Source organism: Chlorocebus sabaeus, chromosome 23, assembly GCF_047675955.1.
Source record: "Chlorocebus sabaeus isolate Y175 chromosome 23, mChlSab1.0.hap1, whole genome shotgun sequence".
Taxonomy (NCBI): domain Eukaryota; kingdom Metazoa; phylum Chordata; class Mammalia; order Primates; family Cercopithecidae; genus Chlorocebus; species Chlorocebus sabaeus.
In genome coordinates this window covers 28,170,047-28,188,989 of record NC_132926.1, presented here as the reverse complement: position 1 = coordinate 28,188,989, position 18,943 = coordinate 28,170,047, and the positions used below count along the sequence as shown (strand labels likewise).

The window sequence follows — 18,943 nt, the reverse complement described above, 5'->3', positions numbered from 1 at the left end:
CATATCCAGGCAAACTCAGCTTCATAAGTGAAGGAGAAATAAAATCCTTTAAGACAAGCAAATGCTGAGGGATTTTGTCACCACAAGGCCTGCCTTACAAGAGTGGTCCTGAAGGAAGTGCTAAACACAGAAAGGAACGACTGGTACCAGCCACTGCAAAAACATGCCAAATTGTAAAGACCATCGATGCTAGGAAGAAACTGCATCAACTAATGGGCAAAATAACTAGGTAACATCATAATGACAGGATCAAATTCATACATAACAATATTAACCTTAACTGTAAAGGGGCTATATGCCCCAATTAAAAGACACAGACTGGCAAATTGGATAAGGAGTCAAGACCCATCAGGGTGCTCTATTCAGGAGACCCATCTCACGTGCAGAGACACACATAGGCTCAAAATAATGGGATGGAGGAAGATCTACCAAGCAAATGGAAAGCAAAAAAAAGCAGGGATTGCAATACTAGTCTCGATAAAACAGATTTTAAACTAACGAAGTTCAAAAGAGACAAAGAAGGCTATTATATAATGGTAAAGGGATCACTTCAACAAGAACTAACTATCCTAAATATATATGAACCCAATACAGGAGCACCCAGATACATAAAGCAAGTCCTTAGAGACTTACAAAGAGACTTAGACTCCCGCACAATAATAATGGGAGACTTTAACATCCCACTGTCAACATTAGACAGATCAACGAGAAATAAAGTTACGAAAGATATCCAGGAATTGAACTTAGCTCTGCACCAAGCCGACCTAATAGACAGCTAGAGAACTCTCCACCCAAAATCAACAGAATATACATTCTTCTCAGCACCACATTGCACTTACTCCAAAATCAACCACATAGTTGGAAGTAAAGCACTCCTCAGCAATTGTAAAAGAACAGAAATCACAACAAACTGTCTCTCAGACCACAGTGCGATCATATTAGAACTCAGGATTAAGAAACTCACTAAAAACCACACAACTACATGGAAACTGAAAAACCTGCTCCTGAATGACTACTGGGTACATAACAAAATGAAGGCAGAAATAAAGATGTTCTTTGCAACCAATGAGAACAAACACACAACGTACCACAAACTCTGGGACACATTTAAAGCAGTGTGTAGAGGGAAATTTACAGCACTAAATGCCCACAAGAGAAAGCAGGAAAGATCTAAAATCAACACCCTGACATCACAATTAAAAGAACTAGAGAAGCAAGAGCAAACACATTCAAAAGCTAGCAGAAGCCAAAAAATAACTAAGATCAGAGCAGAACTGAAGGAGATAAAGACACAAAAAGCCCTTCAAAAAAATCAATGAATCCAGGAGCTGTTTTTTTGAAAAGATCAACAAAACTGATAGACTGCTGGCAAGACTAATAAAGAAGAAAAGAGAGAAGAATCAAATAGATGCAATAAAAAAATGATAAAGGGGATACCACCACCGATCCCACAGAAACACAAACTACCATCAGAGAATACTATAAACACCTCTACGCAAATAAACTAGAAAATCTAGAAGAAATGGACAAATTCCTGGACACATACACTCTCCCAAGACTAAACCAGGAAGAAGCTGAATCGCTGAATAGAGCAATAATACACTCTGAAATTGAAGCAATAATTAATAGACTACCAACCAAAAAAAGTCCAGAACCAGATGGATTCACAGCCGAATTCTACTGGAGGTACAAAGAGGAGCTGGTACCATTCCTTCTGAAACTATTCCTATCAATAAAAAAAAAAAAGAGGGAATCCTCCCTAACTCATTTTATGAGGCCACCATCATCCTGATACCAAAGCCTGGCAGAGACGCAACCAAAAACGAGAATTTCAGACCAATATCCCTGATGAACATCGATGCAAAAATCCTCAATAAAATACTGGCAAACTGAATCCAGCAGTATATCAAAAAGCTTATTCACCAAGATCAAGTTGGCTTTATCCCTGGGATGCAAGGCTGGTTCAACACATGCAAATCAATAAACATAATCCATCATAGAAACAGAACCAAAGACAAAAACCACATGATTATCTCAATAGATGCAGAAAAGATCTTCAACAAAATTCAACAGCCCTTCATGCTAAAAACTCTCAATAAATTCGGTATTGATGGAACGTATCTCAAAATTAAGAGCTATTTATGACAAACCCACAGCCAGTATCATACTGAACGGGCAGAAACTGGAAGCATTCCCTTCGAAAACTGGCACAAGACAGGGATGCCCTCTCTCACCACTCCTATTCAACATAGTGTTGGAAGTTCTGACCACGGCACTCAGGGAGGAGAAACAAATAAAGGGTTTTCAATTAGGAAAAGAGGAAGTCAAATTGTCCCTATTTGCAGATGACATGATTGTATATTTTAAAAAACCCATCATCTCAGCCCAAAATCTCCTTAAGCTGATAAGCAACTTCAGCAAAGTCTCAGGATACAAAATCAACGTGCAAAAATCACAAGCATTTTTATACATCAATAACAGACAGAGAGCCAAATCATGAGTGAACTCCCATTCACAATTGCTACAAAGAGAATAAAATACCTAAGAATCCAACTTACAAGGGATGAGAAGGACCTCTTCGAGGAGAACTACAAACCACTGCTCAATGAAGTAAGAGAGACAGGATACAAACAAATGGAAGAACATTCCATGCTCATAGAGAGGAAGAATCAATATTGTGAAAATGGCCATACTGCCCAAGGTAATTTATAGATTCAATGCCATCCCCATTAAGCTACCAATTACTTTCTTCACAGAATTGGGAAAAACTACTTTAAAGTTCATATGAAACCAAAAAAGAGCCCACATTGCCAAGACAATCCTAAGCAAAAAGAACAAAGTTGGAGGCATCATGTCACCCGACTTCAAACTATACTATATGTAGTATAGTATAGTATAGCATAGTATAGTATAGTAATAGTATAGTATAGTATAGTATATGTAGCATAGTATTTGTATACTATACAAGTCTACAGTAACCAAAACAGCATGGTACTGGTACCAAAACAGAGATATAGATCAATGGAACAGAACAGAAGACTCAGAAATAACACCACACAGCTACAACCATCTGATCTTTGACAAACCTGACAAAAACAAGCAATGGGGAAAGGATTCCCTATTTAATAAATGGTGCTGGGAAAACTGGCTAGCCATATGTAGAAAGCTGAAACTGGATCCCTTCCTTATGCCTTACACAAAAATTAATTCAAGATGGATTAAAGACTTAAATATTCGACCAAAACCCATAAAAACCCTAGAAGAAAACCTAGGCAACACCATTCAGGACCTAGGCACAGGCAAGGACTTCATGACTAAAACACCAAAAGCAATGGCAACAAAAGCCAAAATTGACAAATTGGATCTCATTAAACTAAAGAGCTTCTGCACAGCAAAAGAAACTACCATCGGAGTGAACAGGCAACCTACAGAATGGGAGAACATTTTTGCAATCTACCCATCTGACAAAGGGCTAATATCCAGAATTTACAAAGAACTTAAACAAATTTAGAAGACAAAATCAAACAACCCCATCAAAAAGTGGGCAAAGGATATGAACAGACACTTCTCAAAAGAAGACATTTATGGAGCCAACAGACACATGAAAAAATGCTCATCATCACTTGTCATCAGAGAAATGCAAATCAAAACCACAATGAGATACCATTGCACACCAGTTAGAATGGTGATCATTAAAAAGTCAGGAAACAACAGATGCTAGAGAGGATGTGGAGAAATAGGAATGCTTTTACAATGTTGGTGGGAGTGTAAACTAGTTCAATCGTTGTGGAAGACAGTGTGGTGATTCCTCAAGGATCTAGAACTAGAAATACCATTTGATCCAGTGATCCCATTACTGGGTATATACCCAAAGGATTATAAATCATGCTGCTATAAGGACAGATGCACACATATGTTTACTGTGGCACTATTCACAATAGCAAAGACTTGGAACCAACCCAAATGTCCATCAATGATAGACTGGATTAAGAAAATGTGGCACATATATACCACAGAATACTATGCAGCCATAAAAAAGGATGAGTTCATGTCCTTTGTAGCGATATGGATGAAGCTGGAAACCATCATTCTGAGCAAACCATCTCAGGGACAGAAAACCAAACACCACATGTTCTCACTCACAGGTGGGAACTGAACAATGAGAACACTTGGACACAGGGTGGGGAACATCACACAATGGGGCCTGTCATGGAGTGGGGGAATGGGGGAGGGATAGCGTTGGGAGAAGTGCCTAATGTAAATGATGAGTTGATGGGTGCAGCAAACCAACACAGCACATGTATACATATGTTAGAGGCCTGCACGTTGTGCACATGTACCCTAGAACTTAAAAGTACAATAATAAAAGAAAAAATAAAAGAAAAAGATACTTGCACACGCATGTTTATAGCAGCACAATTCACACTTGCAAAAATGTGGAACCAACTCAAATGCCCATCAATGAGTAGATAAAGAAACTGTGACATATATATATATATATATATATATATATATATATATATATGATAGAATACTACACAGCCATAAAAAGGAATGAATTAACACATTCGTAGTGACCTGGATGAGACTGAAGGCTATTATTCTAAGTGAAGTAACTCAGGAATGGAAAACCAAACATCATATGTTCTCATTAATAAGTAGGAGCTAAGCTATGAGGATGCAAAGGCTTAAGAATGACACAATGGGCTTTGGGGACTCGGTGGGGAAAGGATGGGACTGCTCAGGTGCACAAACTGGGTGCAGTGTATACTGCTCGGGTGATGGGTGCACCAAATTCTCACAAATCACCTCTAAAGAACTTACTCATGTAACCAAACACCACCTGTTCCCTGATAACCTATGGAAATAAAAAAATTGAAAAAACCCAACAAAAGACAAAGAGCACTGGTAAAGATAACTATGTAATTATAAATGATATAAATGTATATTTCTTCTCCTTAAGTGATTTTAAAAGAAAAAGAAAAAAAAGTCCCTGTTTGTAGAGAATCCACACACTTAACTTTATGTTTCCTGTCGCAGGAAAAACTCTAAGACCCTCACTCAGAGCTTTTTGCTTTTAACAGACATCTTGAATGAAACTAGTTACCTTGTTTCTCGCCCACAGATTGGAAATAGAAAACCAAATGAGATTCATGGGATATTAGAAGCCAGTTCACTAACAGTGAAGTAAAAGATGAACAGATAAATGAACAGAAAGAAATAAAGACGTACAAATTCTAAAAAGCAATCAGAGACATTTTTAAAAAGCATTGCAGTTTAGGTTATTTAATCTGGTAATTCTCAAACTTGTTGGTCTCAGGACCTTGTTGTACTTGTAAAACTTTCTGAGAACATTAAAGAGCTTTTTTAGTGTAAGTTTTATACATATACATATAGAAAGTTATAAAACAAAGTGTTCATTAATTCATTCAAAACAGTCAACCCACACTAGTTATTAACATAAATAACATACTTTTTATTTTAAAAAACTGTATTTTTCAAAAAAGAAAAATTTTAGTGAGAATAGTGCCATCATTTAATATCATGGTTGAATCTCTTTAATATCTAGCTTAACAGATGATAGCTAAATTCTCTTATCTACTTTTATATTCAGTCTGTTATGTTGCTTTGTTTAAGTGTATGAAGAAAATTCAACTTTACAAAGATACATAGTTGGAAAGGGAAGAAGTATTTTAATAGCCTTTTCAGATAATTATTAATATTCTTTAATACTACACCAAAACTCAACAAGTGGTCATTTCTTAAAAATTAGTTGCAATGAACTATACTGCTATATACCTGAAATCATATCATAAAATTTTGTACACTAAATTAAAATCCATTAGGTCTTTTACCCATGGTGATTTGACATTTAGAATATATTGGTTCTCTGAGTTATGCAGATTTTCCAAATGCCAATACATTTCCTTGTAAAATAAAAAAAAGTGATCATATTTTAACAAATATGATCACCACAAATTTCATCAGAAGAGTCTATAAGCACTGGGAAGCTGTCAAGCTCACCACAGCAGCAAATATGTTTTACAAAGTTTCAACCTTCACTTACATTTTTATCACGAGTTACAAATAAATTAGTTGCTTTCCTTGAAGAAAAGGCTCACTTCATTCATTTCCAGGAAAATGTGTACCAATTGTCCTATTCTGAGTAGTCTCTGTGACTGTTATCCTTTCAAGTAAAAATGGTATTCCATGAAAAAAGAATGTAGTTCAGCTCACAACTCAAATAATGTAAGTGCTTTTCCTGAGACAAACATCATACTTCAGTAGGCATCACACAGAATATTTGTAAGACGCATACTTAAAGGTCAAGATTTAATAAAATTAATAATGTTTACTGCATCATCAAGGACAAGATTAAATAAAACTGGCACTTTTTTTTTTTAACTGCCAATGCATGGCAATAAAAATGCAATGACACTAGTAGACTTTGCTAACATCTTGATCCATGTTATGGCACCAGCAATTTTACGCATGATTGTTATTCACCATCAGCACAAATGCCAAAGCAGGAAAAAAAAAAAATCATACTAATTTTTTAAAAATTCCTAAGCAGACAACATCTTAGTATTATGATGCAGAGTTTTGACTCATAGACGCCCTGAAAGGATTTTGGGAATTCAAGGGTCTACAGACCACACTTTGTTCATCATTGATTTAACCTACTACATGGGTGATTATCTCTACGTCTTAATGAAACCTGAGAGAATTGTTCCATTCACTTTTAAAGTTTATAACTGATTATTTCATCAAGAAAAGGCAAAACTGTATTCGTTAGATTCCACTTTTTAAAAAAAGATCAGTTAGTCTATATCTTAGAAATATTTCCTGCTAAAATGTTAATAAAACAATCCTTAGAACTTAACATTCAGTTGCCTGGCAATTATGCTTTATGTCAGTCATCTCATTTCCTGACCCATCTCATTTTCTGATAATTTTGCAAATACACATAGTATTTACATTTACATTTTCAGAGAAATGAAGATATTAAAATATGGCATAAGGGTTTTCAAAATAAAAAAAGACAAACTATCACCCACATTATGGATAACTGCCACCCTGCATGCCTCAATTCAAGACAGAATCAGGGGTTACGAGAGTCAGAGAGGCAGAGGTAAAGTACCTAGGAATATAAAAGCTCATATGAATGACCAGTCAAACTGAGGCAACAACCTGAAGAGAACAGCTTTCTAACTGCAAAAACAGGCAAAGACATGAGTTGCAAGATTAGACCTTGAGAAGTCACAAAGAGTTTGGTTGGAAGGAGGCAGGGAGACACGGGCATAAGGCCAACTGCCCCCATCAATGCGTAGTCAGGTGCAAGGCTGTAGAGAATTTTACACAGAGAATCTGCATTAAATTTTCACTGAAAAAGTAAAATCAAGCCAGTGTAATAAGACAGTAAATAATTTATTTCAAGGGCAATGCACTGCATACAAACACACTGCATCCTCTCCACTCAGATACTAAATTTCAGTATTACCTTTTTTCTCTTCTTCCTCTTCTTCACAAAATTCTGCTAGAGAAAATGCTTCTTTGAGTTGCTCTAATTCAACTTTTAGAGTTTCTAATTCTTCTCCACTCAGAGAATTAAGGATAGATTTCACCTGAATGGATATAAGAATAAAATGTTATAGGAGTATGAAAGAAAAGAAAAACATTCACAGATAGGGAAGAGACTATATATAGATCATATTGAAGTCAAAATTACGAGCTGACCAGTCAGCACAAGTTATTCCTTAAGAACCTCAACACAAGAGGCTGGTTATGACAGAAAGGTAGGGAGACTCTGTACTTCTAAAAGTAATACCAGCCAGAAATTCCTGGAAATTATCAGTGTTTAACAACGGCTTAGAAATCACAGAAAAATGAGATAATCTTAAATCAATTAAAAGCTAACAGGTAACTGTACACAAATTGGCAGCTCAAGTCAACAGGTTTCTTGGCAGCCTAGGTCAAAAAAATTAAAAACAAAACAAAACAAAAACCAAAGCAAAGAAAAAACAACAAATGTCCTATTAAGACCTCTTTGTTAATCCGCCTTTTTCGTCTAAATTTAAAGAAATAATACTTGACTAATTCTATTTCTAGCAATTAGTTCAGTCAAACATGTTTTTAAATTTATTTTGTGGTAGTATTTCCAACGCATCTCAAGCCGCTATCAAAAATACATTTCATCTTCCAAATGTACAAAGAGAAAAGAAACTATGCAGCATTCTTTTACTTGAAGACTTTTTCCAGTTGAGATTTTGGCTTGGAATTACCTTTATTTCACTTTCTCGAGAAAGCATCTCCAGAGCTTCTAGATGTGAAAGGCCTTGAAATTCATCAAAGAGTAACCCATAATGAGTTTTCTTTTCTGTTTCCATAGTAACCTCATTGGAGTTCCATATCTCTTCTTTCTCCTTCACCTCTCGTAAAACCTAAAAAGAGATGGAGGCATTACACTATAGCAAACAATGAGAGCTCAAGGGTGAGTTCTGAGAATTGAAGGAAGCAAAGCTTAGACATATTACAGTACAGAGGATTGCCCTTTCATTCTTGGCATTGCAATTCAAATCTGGTAGACTCAGGAGCTACAGAAAGAAAGATGATCACACAAAATTTGAGACGGCGTTTCACTCTGTTACCCAGGCTGGAGTGCAGTGGCACGTCTCTGCTCACTGCAACCTCTGCCTCTCGGGTTTAAGCTATTCTCGTGTTTCAGCCTCCCAAGTAGTTGGGATTATAGGCATATGCCACCATGCCCAGCTAATTTTTGTATTTTAGAAGAGACGGGGTTTCATTATGTTGGCCAGGTTGATCTTGAACTCCTGACCTTAACTGATCCACCTGCCTCGGCCTCCCAAAGTGCTGGGATTACAGCTGTGAGCCACCGTGCCTGGTCACATAATTTGATCCTAGAAAGTGCAAATAACACCCAAGGAACCAGTTTCTCTGAAAGTGATTTAAACATTAAAAAGAAAAAAAAAAAAAAAAAAAAACCAAACCCTGACAAGGTTTAGCATTTTGTACTGCACTGATGGGAGGATCCTGTAGAAAGGAAACAGAAGGAAAAAACAGCTGGGTATTTCTGTAAACAGCAGAGCTCTCACCAATCCCTGACCCTCCAAAAAACGCTTCAATAAAAATATTATTGAAAATTCTTGAAAACACTAACAAGGTTCCAAGTAAACAAAGGCAAAAATACAGATCAAAAGAGAAACAGGAAGTAAATAGGTAAAGATAATCAGTACCTGAGATAGTGTAGCATTTCGGTTCATCAGACCCTTGGTTCTTTTAAATCCAGGATCCCCTTCAGCTATCACATCCATTGTCTTTTTTCCAATGAATTCTAAGGCATCCAAACCCCCACTGATAACACTCTTTCCCTAGAAAATACATGAAACCTCATTACAACAATATTGAGAAAACATAATGGTATGCATATTTTTATTATTATATAAAAATAGTGGCTAATAATACCAAGCATTGGCAAGAATGTAAGGCAAATAAAACAGTCGCACACTGCTTATGGGAATGTAAATAGGTATAACCACGTTGGAAAACTGTTTGTCTGCATGACCCAGCAATTCCACTCATGGTTACATCCTAACAGAAATAAGTACAGAGGTTCATCAGAAGACATGTACAAAAATGTTCATAACAGCTGTTTGTAATAGCTACAAACTGAAAACTACCCCAATGCTCACCAACTATGAAATGAACAAATAAAACGTGACAAAGCTTCACAATGAAATACAACAAAGAAAATCAAATCTTCCACACAAACTCCACCATAGATACATTATACAAACATAATATTGTGTGAAAGAAGTTAGCTACTATATGTGATTCCACTTATGTAAAGCAAATGCAGGTAAAATTAACCTATGATGGTAGAGGTCAGGATTATGGTTATATTGGTGCAGGAGAGGGGAAGACACAGGAAACTGGGAGAGGACACAAGATGGTGGGGGGATCTGCTGCACGGTAATACTGTTTCTTACTCTGGGTGCTTCACACTGAAAATTCAAACAACACTTATTGTTTCGTTCTTCTGTATGTATATTTCAATAAAAAGTTAAAAATTTAAAAAAATACTAGCTATCTATCCTCATGTAGCAAAGATATTTAGCTTCCTAGACAATCCTTTCACAAATCTTTTTAATCATAGTTTCGCAAATATCTGTCAAAAAGATCACATTTCCCCTTTGCCTAAAAGATGCAACTACGAGAAAAATATTTTTGTAAAGCAGACATTTTTTTAGGGCCACCAAATTAAGAATTCATAATACATATATTGCCTCTCTGTAACTCCTACTCCCTTATTGATACTCCTTTATTTCCTACTTTCATCCTTATTGCTTTAATGAAAGTTTTCAAGTAGCATTCACTCCACCCATAAGATCAAAGTGACTGGTCTTCAGTGGCCTGGACTCCTTTAAAAGTAATCAGTCCACATGTATGTTCAAAGAAAAGAGAGAGAAAGATATGCAAATTCATTATAATTATGGAAAGGAACAGGCCACCTTGCACTTTTTTTACTTACTGTGCTCTGAACAGCAGTAGAGATAGTTGAGAATACACCAAATGCCCCAGTCACCGGGGAGGAGTTTTCATTCTCTTTGGCATTTGTCTCTCCTACAAGAGGGAGGGGATGTGTAAACATGAAGCACAGGTCCCTTAACTCTTATGCTTTATTAGCAACTATGTGAATTTTTTAAAACTAGACCCTGCTTACTACACACAAGGCTTTAACCCTTTTTATCATTTTAAACCATTTGCTTATTTTAAAATGAAAGCTAAGATAGGCAATTTTCATTTTCATTTCATTTCAAAAATAAAATCTAGTTTTGTAAACAAACAGCTGATATATACAACAGACTACATGTTGTATGATTCCAATTATATAATCTTTGGGACAAAGCCAAACTATAAGGTCAGAAAACAGATCAGTAATTGCTGAGAACTGACAGTAAGTGGAACAGAGTGACTACAAAAGGGCATGAGAGAACTTTTTTGGGGTAATAAAAATATTCTTACGTCTCAATTATCAATACAGATATAGGAAACATTCCATATATCTGTATTGATCATTCTATAAAGAATGTTTTCTATATCTGCATAATCACAGTGTACTATGATTACATAGTATAAACAGAAATATATATACTGGCCAAAACATGTAAAACTGTACATCTAAAAAGAATAAATTCTACTGTGTGTAAATTATAACTCAATAAATTTGATTTTTAAAAATCCAGTCTATTTTAAATTTTGTCCTAGAAAATTACGATTAGTAGAAATCAAACAGACATACATTACAAAGATGGGTATATTTCAAAAAAAAATCTATTAACTTTAAAAATTTCACATAGGAAAACAACCATTATACCAAATAATTTAAGTATTATTAAATACTCTATTATCGAGAGGACTTCCACTTCCAGCCATAATAGTATTAACTGGTATTAGATATGCCCTCCTGCCACAACAACTGAAAAACTGGACAATATATAAGAAGCAACTGTCTTCAGACATAGGACAATAGGCAGTACAAGACCTTGGTTCACACAAGAAAAAAAAAAGTAAACCTTACAGTTGGCCTGGCTTTCTGTATAGAGGAGCTTTCCAGGCCATGACAGAGGGAGAAGAAACCCAAGTAGGGCATGGCAACCAGTATGAGTGGAAGAAACGGAGACTGGAATCTGGGAATGCTGAAGCAATCGGAATTTGCAGGTCAGAAAACCACAGAGAAGGAAGCCACATAGCTAAAGAGTTCTAAGAATCTGCAATAGGCATGCCCAAAGACAACTTTAGGTGTTTTTGCTTAAATACTGCACTGCTCAGGCAATGGGAGACTCCAAGAGTCTGTACAAAGAACTACCACGGAGCTATAAGCTAAGCAATCCCCAGAGATCATGCTGAGAAACATCTGACTTCCAACCACCAAAGCAGAGACTTTAGTAAACACCTGGGAATTAAGGTAGAGACTTCAGAAGAGTCAAGCCTTAGCAGTAAAGATAAATAGTACTTAGTTGGAGTAAAGGCCACTCTAGACTCACCCTAAACAAGCTTTATAAAAAGCCTTGGCCAGGCAAGGCAGCTCACACCTGTAATCCCAGTACTTCGGGAGGCCGAGGCAGGAGAATCACTTGAGGTCAGGAGTTTGAGACCAGCCTGGCCAACATGGCAAAATCTCACCTCTACTAAAAATACTAAAATTAGCCAGGCATGGTGGCTCATGCTTGCAATCCCAGCTACTTGGGAGGCTAAGGCAGGAGAAGAGCTTGAACCCAGGAGGCAGAGGTTGCAGTGAGCTGAGATGGTACCACTGCACTACAGCCTGGGCGACACAGTAAGACTCTGTCTCAAAAAAAAAAAGAAAAGAAAAAAGCCTTAAAAGCATCAATTTAAGTTGCAAATACCTTAACTGCCCGCTGACAAAAGGAAAGCAGAAGATAGTACCCTTTAAAGGAAGACAACAAAATCCCTAACAGATGATCAGTGACTTCCATCAGTGGCCTATACTTATCTCAAAATTCTGAAAAGATACATGTTGACTATAAGACATATCCTTGGCAGAGGAATTAACCCCCTTCCCCAGGAACTTTAGAAGATAGAAGGGGTTTAGTATCAAAAGGCAGTCCATTGTAATTTTGAAAAGTTCTCCCTGTTAAACTCTTTATTAAACTAAAACTTAACTCCATATAACTTCCACTGAGTAGTACTAGTTACTAGTTCTCTCCCAATAAACCATGAATAATAAACCTAATCCTCTTCTCCATGCTATTCTTCAGAAAAAAGACCAGTATATTCTCCCAATCTCCCTTCTCCAGATTACCAGATTCAATATCTCTTACAAGACTTTCTCTCATAAGACTTTAATTCTAGACATTTCACTATTGTGAAAGAAAATAAAATCTCAGGACCCCAAATTTACTATGTCAAAAGATAAAGTTAAGCTGAAAGCTCAGTTACACAAAAAACTGCCTTTCCTTTTGTTCCTAAGCAGAAAGGCCAGACAGAAGGTCAGATGTTTCCACAGGTAGCTACTCTACGTTTACTTTATCTCATGTAAGCTACCAATTTACTGGGCATAAGACATACACATAATTTACTCTACCTCTGCTCTTTCCTTTTACACATAAAATGTGGATTCAGTGAACACTGACCAAAGATTCAAAAGAAGGCAACCACTTGCCCCTCTTATCTACCCTCCCCCTTTCTTTTCTTCCTCTTTCCCCTACAGCCCACTCTTTCTCCTTTAAATATTGAAGTCCCCAGACCCTCTTCAAAAAGAGTATGGAAGATAGATTGTTTCTGTGGTTTGTGTTCCTTTTTCCCAGGTGTATCCTCAAACTTAGCAAAATAAACCTCTAACTTGATTAAGACCTGTCTCAGATACTTTCTGATTTATACTATCTAGCTCACTCTTTTCAGGATTCACCCAGTTTTTCAAAGTCCTTCTTAAAACATGGCCCTCTGTGGTAGGTATCTTTCAGTATCATGAAGATGCTGTTGTTAACATATTCAAAGCCACTTCTAACCCCCTTTTTCCTTGCCTGCTAAACCCATATCCTGATCTTGAGGTTTCTGATAATGCCCACAACTCACTCTCTCAGCACCTCTTGCTGCTACATCAAGAACATGAGATCCTGTTCCAGGCAATGGCATTGGAGAAGAAACATGCTTGGGACTGCTGGAAAACATTTCCCCTCTTTAAAGAAAGAGGGATGCATGAGGAGAAATGACACTTCCCATCTACTTCATTCCTGACTTTGAGCATGGTTGTTTTAGAACACTGTACTTGGAGCTGCAGTATTATCAGGCAACCATAAAGAAACTATACAGAAATCAACAGAGAATACTGTAGAGAAGCCAGCCCAAAACCTTGACATCATTGAGCCACTAAACTAACTCTGGAACAGCCTACTTCTAGAGTCCGTAAGTAAGAAAAATACACTGACTTTCATTCACACATTCTGTTACTTGCAGCTAAAATAGTTTAACTGATGCAGGCATCACTAAGAACAGTGCCTTCAATTCACATACATAGTCCTTTGCAGCCATGTTTATACAATGTAACTTGTCTCCTAGCCATAACCGATCCATGGACACATGACCCAAATTTAGACTGATCTAATTCTTTTACCTAGGAATTCAGAAGTGGAAATAACTGATGCCAGAATTCAATATAAAGCTGGAGCTGAGGAAAATAAACAGCAAAAGTCAGTCTGCTTCAAGAATAAAACAGATCAACAAAAAAAAACAAGACAGACAATAAAGCCCATGAGAGATGAAGAATACAAACAAGGCCTTGAAAAGATTCCTATTTTCTGGTCCCAGGCCCTCTAGATTTCTGGTTATATATAATTCTAGCCTTCATGGTTTGAGAGCAGGTTTCTGTCCGATCAAGGCCAGCCTCTAGAATTAAACTTAGTCTTCATAAAAATCTGAACACAAAAAGAATACACCCCCAAAACAATACATTAAAATATTTTTCTTGTGTCACAACAGACTCAGATTCAGCTAACTCTTACTGGTCTCTCATTCAATTATGCCAAGCAAAATGCTAAGCAATTTTTATATTGTATATTCATGGCCTTATTTGTTAAATATTTACAACAATCACTTGAGATATAAAATATTCTATTTCAGATGTGGAAAGTGAAGTGAAGGGACACATAAGCGATTAAATGACATAGATGTCTAACTGGGAGCTAAAGATTCTAAATCCTTTCTCACTACAGTCCCATGATGCCCTGAGTATCAGATGTCCAATAAATACCTACTGAAAAATTAGTTCAACTGCTCCATTTCAATTCATAATTCTAGGTCTTTATGTTTCCATATACTGACCTGCTACATACTTGACTTCAGTTGAAATTTCACTGGGACTAGGGATTCCAAGGGAAGTCTCTGCCTTCTCGATGACATTTGAAATACCTTGTCCTAATGAGAAAAATGATAACTTTTTTTTGCTATTTGTCACCAAAACTGAAGAAACAAACCAAAATTCAAACTTGAAGATTTAAATCAAGTTGATTTAAATGATTTAAATTTAAATAAAATCATTTATGACCACAAGACATGTTATTTGTGTAACTAATATGTATGTTACATATGTAACTAATCTTGGCACTATTTCCCTAAAAAAAAATTGATTCATCATTACCAAAGAATAAGTTCACAGTAATCATTCCTAGACTTCAATATTCTAACGAGGAAATGCTACAAACTCTAGTGGCAGTATACATCAGCCCATCATTACTAATGCATCCTCAAACTATAAAGCCTTCGAGTAAACATGGAAGGAAAAAGATTTTTAACAAAGTCATATGCAACACAGATCCATATAAAATACACACATAAAAATAACTAAATGACTGATGATCTTACCTACTGTGGCTACCGTAGCTGAGGCTGAAGAGAGTATAGACTTGCCCCAGCTCCCCCAATAACCCCACCTGGTCTGGGGTACATCTTTGGAAACATTATCCTAATTTCCCAGTAGGCAGAAAAACAAAAGGCAAAGAAAAATGAAAAAAATTAGAGGAAAATGAGAATGTACAAAGTATCTAATTATTAGCCAAAAGCATGGGTGAACAAATACATATTATTAGCTAAAAAAATGTATTGCTTGACTGGCAGATATATGCTATCAGTATGTAATATATGCTATCAGTATGTAAGCACCATGTAGCAAAAGCAATTACTCATAAAGGCATTTATAGCATGGAAAAGACTATATTTTAGGGTTGTAAAGAGAAAAAAATAAGAGCAATTCTAAATTGGCATTTATGCCAAATTTCTTTTAGCCCCAACACTTTTTAATCCTAGTATTTTCATAGATACCCTATTTTGTCTGTGGTCTGTGATACCTGAATAGGGAGAACTTTTGAAGTCTCAAGGTCACTGGAAGGTTTGGTCTCTGGTCTTTTCCGAGTGGAAACTACAGGTTCTGATTTACTCTCTGGCTTGGCACCTTGGTCAACAAACTCAGAATTCTTGGCTGGCTCACAGTTTCCATCTTCAAGGATGGGGGCTGCTTCAGGTAGCAGTGGAGTCTCAATATCATCTTTATCTGACATGATTAGAACATCACCTGGTAAAATTAAAGCCCCCCCCCACAAAAAAAAAAAAACATTTATATAGGCTTCTTTGGTATAAAGTATTTGTTTAAACTTTTTAGTTTGAGATTATCATAGATTCACATACAAGTACAAGGAATAATGCAGAGACCCCACACACCTACATCCAGTTTCCCCCAATTATAAAACTTACACAAATATAATATCACAACCAGGAAACTGATATCAATGCAATCCACTGATCTCATTCAGATTTCATCAGTTTCACATGCACTTATTTGTATTTAGTTCTATAAAATTTTATCACATGTATAGCTTTGTGCGACTATCAACACAATCAAGATACAGAACAGTTCAATCACATGGATTCCCTTGTGCTATCCTTTTTTAGCCATAACCACTTGCCACACTCCTTCCAACCCAAAGCAACTACTGATCGCTCTGATGGACAGGTGTTCTCCATCTCTGTAATTTTGTCATTTCAAGATGTTATATAAATGAAATCATACAGCATGTTATCTATTGAGATTGACTTTTTTCACTCAGCCTAAGCCCCTCAAGATCCATTTAAGTTGTGTGTATCAATATTCCTTCCTTTTTATTTCTGGGTAGTATTCCATAGTATAGATGTATCACAGTTTACCCATATATCCACTGAAGAATATCAGTATTGTTTCCAGTTTGGGACTATTACAAATAAAACAGCCATGAAAGTTCATGTATAGGTTTTTGGGGGAACATAAGCTTTCATTTCTCTGGGGTAAATGACCAAGAGTACAATTGTTGAGTCATATGGTTAAGTTCATGTTTAGTTTTACAAGAAACTGCCATACGCTTTTCCAGACTAGCTACACCATTTTACATTTCCACTAGCAATGTATGAGTGATCAAGTTTTTCTGCATTCTTGCCAGCATTTGACACTGTCGCCATTTTTTAATTGAGCCACTCTGACAGTTAAGTGGTGATATCTCATTGTGGATTTCAGTTGCATTACTCGAAGGCCTAATAAGGTTGAACATCTTTTCATGTGCTTATATGCCATCTGTATATCCTTGTCAGTGAAATATCTTTGTATCTTTTGCCCATTTTCTAATGAGATTTTTTTTTTTTTTACTGTTTGAGTTTTGAGAGCTCTTCATATATTCTGTATTTGTGGTTTACAAATTTTTTTTTCCAGTCTGTAGCTTATCTTTTAATTGTCTTCTAGGGCCTTTCGGAGCAAGTCTTTAATTTTAATGAGGTATAATTTACCAATTTTTCCTTTTATTGATTGTCCTTAAAAATCTTTTTAGTTATTAATCATTCCTACCTCAATTTTTCCAGGACATTATGAAATTTAAGCCATTAGATAGGATTTATGTCAGATCAACTTCTGAATACCAATGTTACTCAATTCAATTCCTTCCAGATGTAGAGCTCTTTGGCAATTAAAGCCAACATACTATTAGTGTTTCTACAAAGAACAGATACTAGTTTCCAGGATAATCAAGGATTATCAGGGTAGAAAATCAATACATCTCACACATATGTACACACACGCCATAGGTATGTACTGATATATACTAAGTGCAGAATTAGACCCAACCCATGCCATCAAAATGTTTCTAATGTATTAGAAAAGAAACGCATATTAAAACTAAGGCAGACTGGATGCAGCACTATAACTGAGGTGCTGCATTCAGTCAACACACAAAATGCTGAAACATCCCTGCCAGACCATCCAACACACAAAATGCTGAAAAAGACAGAACTCCATTAGAATCAGACAACGTAATTCATGAACAAAGTACCTGAAATAAGCCTAGAGCAATGGTCACAAACTGGGAATTCGAGTGCCAAATCCAGCCCTCAGATGTTTTTATTTGGCCTGCATGGTATTTAAACTTTGCAAAAACTAGTTGCCAAGATTTAAAATCAGACTTCATATAAAATATAGGCTTCCAACTTCTCACTTGTAAAATTGAAAGATCTAGCAACACAGGGCCCACATTTAACTTTCTAATAACCAGCTTGTGCCAAATAGCTGCTGGGCCCTTTTAGCTGGGGCAGTTGCTCTCCAGCTCCCTATAACCTCCCATGCAAATCCACTTCACTCAGATTATGCTATTATGCTACCTAATTAACCTCTGTAGGCATCTGAGTTGGCAACACCTGCCTTAAAAGAAGCATACGATTTTGACAGATGATGATGCCAATGACAGGATTCAAGGATATGGAAACAACATGTGGGTACAGCCAAAGGCCTGAGGTCTGACAGTATAGAATATGGACAGTTACAGTAGGGAGTAGTTACCATGGCAGGGAGAAGAATAGGAAGGCAAGAAGCTAGAGAAGTAGATTAAGACAACACTATGGAGTTCAGAATATATGGGTATATAATATAAACACATTACACATTTCCAAAACACAGAGAAAAAATCCAGATACAACTACTCACTGACATACAAACCAACTTAGAAGTAGCCATTCATTCACTTGCAAACATTTTTTGCGTACCTACTACGTACCCAGTAGTACTACAGTACCTGTGGAGATAGAGAACTAATGTAGCCATTTACTCCAAGGTCCTAACAGGAAAGACGAGACAGTTTTTGCACAAAGTTCAATTAATGTTCTGTGTATATGAATAAATGTTTCCTATCTTTTCCTTATGCTCTCTCCAGGTTGCAACACATCATTATCATCATCATAAATAAATACAGTATACTATATGTAGAATATATAATATACATATTACATAAATTTATATAATTCCATGAAAGACTGGAAGGACATACTCCAAAATATATTTTTAAAGACAGGGTCTTGCTATGTTGGCCGGGTTGGTCTTGAACCCTAGGCCTGGCCT

At 36.4% G+C, this 18,943-nt stretch overlaps 1 protein-coding gene across 6 annotated transcripts in view; it reads right to left on the bottom strand.

Annotated features, from left to right (window-relative positions):
* The window catches only part of FAM114A2 (family with sequence similarity 114 member A2), a 52,746-nt gene that overhangs the window by 32,609 nt on the left and 1,194 nt on the right, over positions 1–18,943 (bottom strand). For 5 of the 6 annotated variants that reach the window (XM_008015079.3, XM_008015078.3, XM_038005710.2 and 2 more), the window contains 7 exons: positions 15,885–16,108; positions 15,403–15,502; positions 14,863–14,955; positions 10,550–10,641; positions 9,255–9,389; positions 8,283–8,441; positions 7,502–7,625 (listed from right to left, as the gene is read on the bottom strand). In XM_008015079.3, coding sequence (XP_008013270.2) covers positions 7,502–7,625; positions 8,283–8,441; positions 9,255–9,389; positions 10,550–10,641; positions 14,863–14,955; positions 15,403–15,502; positions 15,885–16,108 — 927 coding nt within the window. Of the gene's footprint in view, positions 1–7,501; positions 7,626–8,282; positions 8,442–9,254; positions 9,390–10,549; positions 10,642–14,862; positions 14,956–15,402; positions 15,503–15,884; positions 16,109–17,885; positions 18,824–18,943 lie in introns of those variants that run through there. The other variant, XM_008015084.3, reaches the window with a different exon arrangement.